Here is an 11,089-nt window from a genome sequence, read left to right on the forward strand (position 1 = left end):
ACTACCTCGTTGATTCCAAATCTCTCTGCAAATAGAGTTGGTGTATTTTTTTTCATCTAAAAGAGAATGTTGCCAAAATTTTTGGCATACTCATTTCCTGCCATGGTATAAAGTACGCAAAGAATTTACTCACTACTCCTTCTCACTTCTAATAGCTGTACAGCAAAGGAAATGGAAATGCATATGTGCAGCAGAAGCCACAAAGAAGGAATCATGCTCTTGCTAAATTTTGAGGAGGGACCAAAGCTACTGGTTCTGCCAGCATGTGCCAAATGTGTCTCTCAGCTTGCTCCATCAGTAACAGGTGTTCACAGGCTGGCGAGAAGGGAGAGTGAGCCTCCCCCCAATTTGCCTGTCTTTCACTTGTCAAAGGGTTTGACAGGCATTTTGCAGTTCTCTGTCACACAGCTCTAAGCGTGGCTGCACAGCAAGCTGCTTAAAGCAACCCTAGTCAAGGGACTCTGAGAATGCTGCCTTAAGAGTTTCTTTTGATGACATGCCCAGAGTGTTGGTAGCCCATCCTCTTGACATATGTCTGTTTCATTCATTCTCCTGATGGGCAGGCATATAGGTCAAAAGTTTATCCACTGGTGAGTGGACTTTGCTCTGGGTTAAATGTCAGATTTGACTTTTGTCTCTGTTTAAGGGCTAAAATGTCTTTTCTCTTTGTTTCCAGGTACCCTGTGTATAATTCTTATCTATATCACAATCACATTTTTTAGTGTCCATTTCCCCAACTAGACTTTCAACTTCTTAGAGCAGGGGCTCTACGACACTCCAACACACTTAGCAGAGTGCCTCGTAATTTGAGATATATCACAATTTTCAATAGTTTGAGCAGAGAGCAATTTGTGAATTGGGCAGTGCCAAACCACAAGTGACTTGGGCTCCACCAAAGGGCCAAGAGGAGCAAACTTTATAAGGTGTTCAGGGCAGCATGACAGAAAATATTTGATTACCGTGAAAAGTCCCTAGTTGGAGGTAATTGGCAGTTTCTGACTGGTTAAGTTTCATTTTCCTGGGATGTGACCATTCACCCTGATTTGGATTTCAGTGTGCTAATGTAGGAAATCAAGGTGCTAAAACTGTCTCAGCCTAATGACCTTCTAATTAATTATCTTAATACAGGTATATAAAATGGCTAATAAATGCATATTGAACTGAATCTGAATACAATGTATCTAGGTACCTGACAATTGTAGTTTTCTTTAAGTAAATGAGGCTAGCTTTCTCCACATTATTGAAAACTTTTTGGTGAAACCATGATCAGAATCTAGAGCACTGGCTTAGATTTGTAGGGCTTAATGACTATTTCTGTAGTTGGCTATATTAGTGATGAAATCTCTACTGTATTCACTCAACTTCACATATAAGTGCACACCATTTTTTAAAGATATATCATCAAATACCTCTAGGCACAGAGCAGAATGTACATTTCTACTGGTCTGCTTTGCCACAACTGATAGTGTCTTTTCCTTTGCAGGAGTTTGTCATTCTAGACAGCCTGCATAACATGTTTAATTCACATCACTAAGCCAGTATTATTCAGGGTAAAACTGAAGGATTTTCCTACTTGGGTTCTTTGGAGATAGAGAGGGACACCTTCCCTACAAATACCACCACCATCACCATCAGCAATCACATCCTTTCCTTCAACTTCCCATATTTTTGAATGTCTGGGCAGTTACGCAGGTTAGGAGAGGATAATCACATTTCATGCTTCAGGTCACTGATCTGATCATGAAAGGTTCAGGAAAGAACTCTTCCCTCCTCTGTGGAATTGTTTGGTTGGTCAGGTGCACTAATTGGGGTGAAAGGTTTTTACATTCCTGTGACGCATCAGGGACTTGCAGCTGTAAGATGCTAGCGGGGACTTGCTGGAGCAATGTTCATAGCAGCTGCACAGTATTATTACAGACATTGCTACTTTGTTTTTTTTTACTTTCTCAGTTCATCATTGCTATCTCTGTCTTTTGGAAGAAAATACAAGACATCTTCGTTAAACAAAGATTATGGGGATAGAGAATCTTAATGCTGAAAAGGAATTTAGAATTACCTAGTCTGATCATCTGACTTGACAAGAGGGTAAATTTAAGTTCTACAATAGTAAGTGACTGGTCTAAAAAGCATTTTAGGGACTAGCGGCAGAAATGGGATTCAAATCTGGGTGTCAGGGCTTCAATCAAATGTTCTTTCCATTGCCTTATAGTTGAGATGTACTATACAAGGTCAATTAGGTTCCCCTAAACTTAATGTTACCCCAGGAGGCTTGTAAAATATAGATGGGTAGGCTCCACCCTCAGAACTTCTGATTCAGTAGTAAATGTGGTAAGGGTGAGAATTTGCATTTTGAATGAGTTTGTGAGTGATGCTGCTGCTGATACTAGTAGAGATAAAACCTTGAGAAATAGACAACCATAACATTTTTTAATCCTTTATTCATTCATCAAATATTTACTGAACACCAACCAAGTGCTGGGAATGGGGAGGGCAGCATGAAAATGACCAAAGTAGTTCTCTTCTTGAGGAGTTTATAATCAGTAGAGAGGAACAGATGCATAAACAATTACAAGGAAATCTTTTAAATCAGTGATAGACGTCAGGACACTGTTAATGGTTGCCTGACCCTGAAGGTAATGAAGAGATTTTTTTAGTGAAGGATTCACAGATGTGATATTTGGGCTGAATCTTAAGGACAAATGGGATATGCAGAAGCTAGTCCAAAGTAAGGGGGGGAAAAAGAAAGAGAAAAAGGGAAAAGGTGGGGAGATTCTGTTAAAATAGAAGAAAGATGGGTGGACTAGATGAAGGGTATTGAGGGGGAAGGAGGAAGGAAAGGATAAGGGAAGAACATAATGGATCTAACCTAATTTTCCTATGTACACATGTGAATCTCCTATGTACCCAGTGAATCTCACCATCATGTATATTTGCAGGACACTAACAAACAACAACAAACCCTAAAAAGTAAAAGTAAAAAAAAGAAAGATTATTAGTGATAAGGGAACAGGGGAAGAGAAAGGAGAAACACTAGAAACTGAATCAGAGCAGATTGTATTTCATGCCTTTATAATTATATAAAAATGAATCTCAATGTTATGTATTTTAAAAAACCAACAAAAAAGAAAAAAAAAACCTTATATTAAAATTATCCAAGAAAATTACCAGTAAAAGCAAAGACAATAACTGTATTCAATAACTGCTATTCAAACAGAAGTTCACTACCTTCTACTTCCTGATACCCAAAATAGGGACATGCGTTTGGTCTGGCATGCCTAATGACTATGATATCACAAACCACTACTGATTTCTTGTATGAGTTTTCTATTACTATGCAACAAACTACCAAAAACTTAAAACATCACTATCACCCCAGCATGACTACACACTCTGCTTAGGGTCTCAGCAGGCTGAAAGCAAGCTGATGGTCAGGGTTGTGTTTCATGGTTCTCATAGGGCCCTCTTCCAGGTTCACAGGTGGTTGGCAGAAAGCCAATTCCTCACAGTTGTAGTAGAATCAAGGTCCTCATTTCCTGTCTGTCAGCTGGGACTACCCTCTGCAATTTCAGTCTGTCTGCAGTTTCATCCTATGTGGCCGCCACAGGCAGTTCCCAGCATGTAACTTCTGGAGCATTGACTCACCCTCATGCTTCTCATTTCTGACTTAGAACTGAGTTTGACCTTCTGATCAAGATTTAGCAGGTTCATGACTAGCCCATTTGGATAATCTCATTTTAAGGTCAACTGATCTCAAGGTCCAGCACCTTAATTACATCTGCAAAATCCCTTCATAGAAGCACACAGAACAGTGTTCAACTGAGTAACTGTTGGGTGTGGTTTATCCCAGTGGGATGGGAATCCTGGGGATCCTAAGATCCTGTCTACCACATTCCTGAAGCACAAGTAAATTCAGTCACAGGACTGAGCAGTGATTTTCAGTGGCTTTTTTTTTTTTTTTGCCTTTAATACTTCTTTGATTATTTCTATATACACTATATTTGAATGTTCAGTTGTTCAGTATCTGAAAGGACAAGAGACATGCATTCTAGAAGTGATATGTTTTCCCTAAGCTCTTAGGATACCTCTGAATGATATGTAATTATGGGTCTTTCACCTCTAACTGTGCCCCTAACACTTATATAATTATTGGATCAGACTAGTATTTATCTGCAATTTTTAAAAAAAGGCAGTTTTTCAACTCAAAATTGTTTACTATTCCTTTCTTCCAGATTTGAGAAGCGTCAGTTTGACCAATGTAGTCCTAGTGATATATCAGTTGAGGCCAAGTCTAGTTTGAGGGTGGACTTGAACATATGCTTGCACTGATGTATATTTAAAAGCAATATGTTTTATGTTGTCAGCTGGCTTTGTTCAGGATGTCCCTGCTTCAGACATAATAAGGCTGAAGAGCTGGTATAAAAAGGAGCTAAGCTGAGGGTGGAAGTGAAACACAAATAATGGTTGAGATGCTCAACCTCCAGGGCTACCAGAAACAGTGTTTCTGCAACTAGTCTCAGCCAGGTGGAACTCCAGAACATCTTGAGATTGGCCTGCTTGAAATTTGGTATACTCTAGGGTTGCAAGCAATAGGTCTCATCCATTGGCCTAGGAAAAAAGAAATTCCTCATCCCAGACACCCACCTACCAAGATCCCTGAGGGTCAATCTATATTTGAAATTTTAATATGTTCACACGTATTGCTAGCTGGTCACAGACTACAGATTAGTCAACACACAAAGAATAGTGATGTTTTTGATTATCAAGCTGCCAAAGTTTATACCCATGATGTAAAGGTTGAGCTAATAGATATCTCAGACACTCATAAAAATCTCAGTGATTACATTTTGGTTTTTGGATTCCAAGTAAAAGTTTAAGTGCATTTTAAATTACTAATTTTTCACTTCTCTCCTTACTCAAGAATTATGAACCTTTATAGACTCTCATTTCCATGTTGTATAGAGAATGAAAGCCCATAAATCATAATTAATCTGCATTTTTATATTACTGAGTAACAATGCATTGATTCTTGAGTCTGTTTATTCTGCTTACCCCACCTAATACTCAACAAAAGGGAAGATAATGGGGGAATTACGTGCATTTCCTGCACTGAGAACTATGGTGATGACCTTTTTCCACTGAAACCTCTGAGAAAAGACTCAGACTTAAACTGGGATTTCTGACTTAACACTGACAGAAATCAAATTTTGGTGTATATTTCAAGAGATGAAAAAAATGCCCTTTAAGTCCAAATTCTGACCTTTTTTTTTAACACTAATTCCCACTAACTGCCTACAGAGGTCATAGAATGATACTTTGCTCATACCCAGTTAAGTTGCTCCAAGTCACAAAGAAGTAAATACATTTGCAAGAAGAAAAGTATACTTCGAAAAAGTTTTTTTGCTTTTGTAAAATTTTAATGAAAATGTCAAAATGTGATTCAGGTGTACTTCATTTTATTACACTTTTTGCAGATATAACATTTATAAGTTGAGTTTGTGGCAACCCTGTATTTTGCCAAGTTGTTCAGTGCCTTTTTCCAATAGCATGTTTAGTGACTATATCACAGTATTTCAAACTGTTTTCATTAATATCTTGTGTTTCAAAGATCTGTAATAGTTGATATTACTATTCTAATTGTTCTGGGGCATCCCTAACTGCACCTAGGTAAGATGGTAAATTTAAATAAAAAAATGTGTTCTGACTGCACTTTAACAACCAGTACTTCACCATCGCTTCCTCTTCTTGGACCTGCCTATGCCCTGACACACAATATTAAAGTTAGGCTAATAAACCTAAAATGGGCTTTAAGTGTTCAAGAGAAGAGAAGAATCACATATCTCTTACTTTAAGTCAAATAAGAAAAATGATTGTTTTGGGAGGAAGGCATATCAAAAGACCAGATATGCACATAGCTAAGCCATCTTGCACCAAACTGTTAGCTAAGACGCGAGTACAAAGGAAAAGTTCTCAAAGGACATTAAAAGTGCTACCATGGTAAATGTCAAAATGATAAAGTTCAACAGCTTTGTTGCTGATATGGAGAAAAGTTTTAGTTTTCTGGACAGATTAAACCAGTTATGTTTCATAAACCAAAGCCTAATCCACAACAAGACCCAATTTCTCAATTCTATGAAAGCTGAGGGGACGTTGCAGAAGAAAACTCTGAAACTAGCCAAGTGGCGTAGGTTTAAGAAAAGACGCCATCTTGTAACATCAAAATGCACAGTGAAGAAACAAAAGCTAATGCAGAAGCTACAGCAAGTTATCCAGATATCTAGCTAAGGTAATTGATGGTGGCTACACTAAACAACAGATTTACAATGCAGACAAAATAGTCCTGTATTAGAAAAAGATGGTATCTGGGACTTTCATAGCTGGAAAAAGTCAATGCCTGGCTTCAAAGTACAGGTTGACTCTCTTGAGACGGGTTAATACAGTTGATAACTTTAAGTTGAAACCAACACTTGTTTACTATTCTGAACCTCCCAGGGCCATAAAAATTATACTAAATCTATTGTGCTTTATAAATGAAATGTTACCTGGATACCAGGTATGCTTACAACATGGTTTACTTAATATTTTAAAGTCCACTGTCAAGATCTGCTGCTCATGAAGATTGCTTTCAAAATATTGGCACTCATTGACATTATGATGGGTAATCCAAGAGCTCTAATGGAGAAGATTCATCTTCTAACACAACTTTCTTTCTGCAGGCCACACATCAAGGAATAATTTTGACTGTCAAGTCAAGGTTTACTTAAGAGTTTCATTTCATAAGGTTACATATGTTGAAGACAATGATTCCTTTGATGGATTTAGGCAATGAAAGTTGAAAATCTTCTTGAAAGGATTCACCATTCCTCAATGCCATTAAGATTTCTGTGATTCATAGAAGGTTAGTATACCAAAATTAACTAGCATTTGGAAGAAGTCCATCTCTACCCTCATGGATGACTTTAAGAGGTTCAAGATTTCAGTGGAGGAATTAACTGTGGCTGTGTGGAAAACAGCAAGAACTAGTATTAGTAGTAGAACCTGTAGATGTGATTGAATTACTGCAATATCATAATAAAACTTATGGGGCTGCTTCTCATGGACGAGCAAATAAAATGTCTCCTTGAGATGGAATATACTGGTAAGGATGCTATGAACATTGTTAAATGACAATAAGGGAATCAGAGTATCACATAAACTCAGTTGATGAAACAGCAGGAGGACTTGAGGACTGACTCCAATTCTGAAGAAGTTCTACTCTTAAGATGATACTAAACAACACTGCGCACTAAAGAGAAGTCTTATTTTAAGAAAATTGCCTTTAGCAATTACCACAATGATCAGTCAGCAGCTATTAACACTAAAGCAAGATTCTATACAAGCAAAAAGATTACAACTTGCAGAAGGCTCAGAAGATCATAAGCATTTTTTAGCAATGACCTTTTCAATACACTGTTTTCCAGACATGCTGTTATGCTTACCATTGAACTTATTACAATGTAGTGTAAAGACACTTTATATGCACCAGGAAACCAAAAACCTGACACACTTTATTGTAGTGATCTAGACCCAAAACTGCAAATCTCCAAGTTATACCCATGTAAGATTTAAGATTTATGCTGTTTCTACAGTAGGTCAAGTCAAGACCACTGAATTAGGCTTATGTGTTTTTGGCTTAATTTAAGTACAGCTGTCCATCAATAGAATGACTAGCATTCTAAAGTAGGGGCAACTTGCTTTTGTAGGTATTTTAGGGGATGAATGACCATGTATCACCTGTGTTGGGTGGTTTCTAAATCCTTTCCAACTTAAAATTTCTATATTCATCACCATCTTATAACTGTATATTATATATTATATATTTCACATAAAGAATACTGTGTTGCCTACTTTAGGTTGTTGGAAATTTCTTTCATTTCAATTGCTTAGACATATACAGTACCACTCATACAATGATCATGATGTACATACTATGAGTCTTGATGTCATCATGAGGCTTAATATTAATAAGACTTAGGTACTTCTACATTAAGCTAAGTAAAAGTCTTAAAAGTACTACTTGCTTAACAGATCATTCCAAACATACACACTATGAGTAGCAGCTGAATTTGAGAATATCTTTCTGCTTTGAAAAAAATAGTTACATACTTTTACCAAGAAGCCACAGTACTGGGGGTTGGGGGCTGGGGCAGGGATGAATAATACAAAACAAAACAGAAAAAAAATCTAATGGGAGCAAGCAAAGCATTCTCTTAGGAATGAACTAATTTTGAGTTCCTACCTCAAAAACACCTCAATTCCATTGCAAATATTTCTAATGCTTGTGAAAAGGAATTAAAGGATTTTCCCTTTACTGAAGGTTTTGAATTTTTCTTAAATATTATGGCACTCAAGTCTTTTATTGTACATTGATATTTATGATTATTTCATCAAGGTAATTCTTGACTCCTGGTACCATCCTAGTTCTGAAAGACTAGAACAAGAAAACCAGACAAGAACAAGTACCAGCCCCATCACTGATTTGCTAAATAACCCTGAGCAAATCATTTGGGTTATATTAACGCTTATCAATAAAAACGTCAGATTAGCAATGACGCACTCAGGAAGTGATGAATTAAATCATACCCTCCCTCCCCAGATAAGACACAGAACCATTTTCTTCTCTGAGGGATTTATTGATCCCTCTGTAACCTGATGAGAAAGCCACACTCACAGCCAAAGTACGACAACCATTGTTTTCTTAGTCTTGTGGTATCCACAACAGTGAAGACAATCCACGTGCACATGTCTGTTCAGAACAACCATAAGTTCCATGCTTCCTGTGTCATGAGTCCAGGAGAAGGAGATGATAAGTTCACTGCTGGTTCATTCAAACAACCCGGTAGGCCTTTCCTTTAGGGTCTGTCAAGATAACTATACCCCAACAAGCAATGCCTGGAGCAGGGAAGAAACAAAGCATCTTACTTTTATGTCATATTTAGTTTACCAAGTGCTCCATATGCTATCTTATTTAACCATCCAACATTACTGGAAGATGTATTACCATTGCATATTTCTAATAGGAGAGTGAAGCTCAAAAAAGGAACAAACAAAAAAATTCATAAAGAAAGGTAGGTTCCTATTACCTCCCAAACAAGTAGTTTTAACAAAGGTAAATGATTTAGACAATCTGACTGACAAAGTAAATCTGAAAACCTAAAACTTTATTCACTCAGAAAAGAAATGGTTTGTAAAGATAAAGGAACGCATGACTGTAAGACATTTTGGCAATCACTATTGCTACCAAGGGTTGTGGACTCCATCACCCATTGGTGCATCAAGTAGATGGGCTTTTAACTTGAACATGCAACTAAAATCAGGCTTCAAAGTTTAATTTCTTAAACTAATGTCAAGTACTCTCACTCTAACATTCCCCAAGATCTGGAGAAAAAGAAAAGATTTGGAGGCCAGATGAACCTGAGATCGAAAGCCAGCTCTGTCGCTTTCTGTCCAATCTGTTTCTCTTAGTTTCAGTTTACTCGGCAATAAAATGGGAACAGTGTAATATCTCTAATCGATATTGTAAGGATTTTAAAAACTGACAATTAGAGTTCTCACAAAGTATTGTTTTCTCTTTTATTTCCTTTAAGGCTTCTCAACAACTTCCTCTCTCCTGCCCTGAGCTTCGGCTGGGGCGCCCCCGCACGTGTCGGGACAGAGCGCCTGGCCCCTCAGCCCACTGGGCTGTTGGGTTTACCTCCTCACCCCACCACCCCAGCCCAAGAGGCAGCGTCCCGGCTCTCACTGATGCCGATGACCATCTGGGTAATAGTGCCTGGACCCGGGGCGTATCCCAGCTTCATGGGCTTCCGCGCCACCCAGTAGACGTAAATGCCGGCCCCTAGCAACCCCGACCCGGAGAGCACCCGGCAACTCAAGCAGTTATTAAACAAGGGCGCTTGTGCCGGGGATGTCGGCGCTTCGGGTGCATCTGGGGGTGCGGGGGAAGCGGCCACAGGAGGCTCGACGACCTTCGTAGGCTCCAGAGTTCGGGACAACGAAGAACCCATGTTCTGAAACTTGGCCCAGCCGTGACAAAACTTCGGTTCGAACTGACGTAAAAGATGCGGCCGGAAAGCAGAGCGCAGCCCGCCGGAAAAGCTTCAGGGCGGCTGGGAAATGTAGTTCTCACCTGCGTGGCTGCGTCGCAAGGGGACGAAAGAGGCGGAACTGCTGCGTGGTTTTCAGCCTGAGCAACCTTGCTGTGCGGGAGGCCCCTACCTCTTATTACTTTAGAAATTTCTAAATTTCTAAATTTTAGCCGCTTTTTTCCCCCCACCCACCCCACTTTAGTGGTACTGGGGATTGAAGCCAGGATTGCTTTAGCGCTGAACTGCATGCCCTGTTCTTTTTATTATTAACTTTGAGACAGTTTCTAACCAAGCTGCTGAGGCTGGCCTCAAATTTGCAATCCTGCCCTAGCCTACCGAGTTGCAGGGATTACAGTCAGTACTCTTCTTACTAGGCATCTCAACTTTCCACCTCCTTAGAGGAGTATGGATCTCTCGGTTTACTGTCTAACACAAACTGTGAAGCCCTGGGCATGTTCAGAGGCATGTGCCTTGAAGGGTTAAGTTTTATATATTAACTATATGCTAGGTACTTTGCTAAGCACTTATTTGCATTATGTGATTTCCCCATTCAACATGACAGTTTTCTCAATAAATGACACAACTGGTTAAGTGACAACCATAATTGAAACCAATGTCTGCAGATTAAGAGCCAGATCTCTCAAACGCCATCCGTGTATGTTGTGAAAGCAGTACACAAACATGATCAAGTTATTGGAAATGGATTTGAATTGCCTGGATAAATACTTTCAATTTCTCTTTACCTTGTTTCTTAAAGACATGCTTTCAATTTGTCATGTTCATGGTATTGTTTTCTCTTTGCGAGTCTCAGAGAAAATTTCATGCAAAATCAGGTTAATAGTTTTGAGGAGTTAACATAAACTTTGTTTTTGCATGTTTACATTCTTATCCCTTAAGAATGACCTTTTAATTCAGATTGCATCTTTATAAGTCAATTCCTTTATCATGCACTCCTAATTCATTTC

The 11,089-nt window shown here is 38.7% G+C and overlaps 1 protein-coding gene across 2 annotated transcripts; it reads right to left on the reverse strand.

Moving 5' to 3' along the window:
* Positions 1-7,230: 7,230 nt before the first annotated feature.
* On the reverse strand, positions 7,231-10,096 carry DMAC1 (distal membrane arm assembly component 1). Of its 2 annotated transcripts, XR_013759605.1 has the most exons (3): positions 9,779-10,096; positions 7,803-8,928; positions 7,231-7,770 (listed from the first exon to the last, which is right to left on the reverse strand). XR_013759605.1 is itself a non-coding variant. In XM_079112981.1 (2 exons), the coding sequence occupies exons 1-2, from the start codon at positions 10,041-10,043 to the stop codon at positions 8,864-8,866; spliced, it is 330 nt and encodes a 109-aa protein (XP_078969107.1). In that variant the 5' UTR covers positions 10,044-10,096; the 3' UTR covers positions 7,231-8,863. The 2 variants fall into 2 exon arrangements, 1 of the variants encoding a protein (XP_078969107.1); XM_079112981.1 differs by having other exon boundaries at positions 7,231-8,928.
* Between the last annotated feature and the right edge of the window lie 993 nt (positions 10,097-11,089).

The sequence above is a fragment of the Sciurus vulgaris genome (genome assembly GCF_902686455.1).
Source record: "Sciurus vulgaris genome assembly, chromosome: 15".
Lineage (NCBI taxonomy): Eukaryota > Metazoa > Chordata > Mammalia > Rodentia > Sciuridae > Sciurus > Sciurus vulgaris.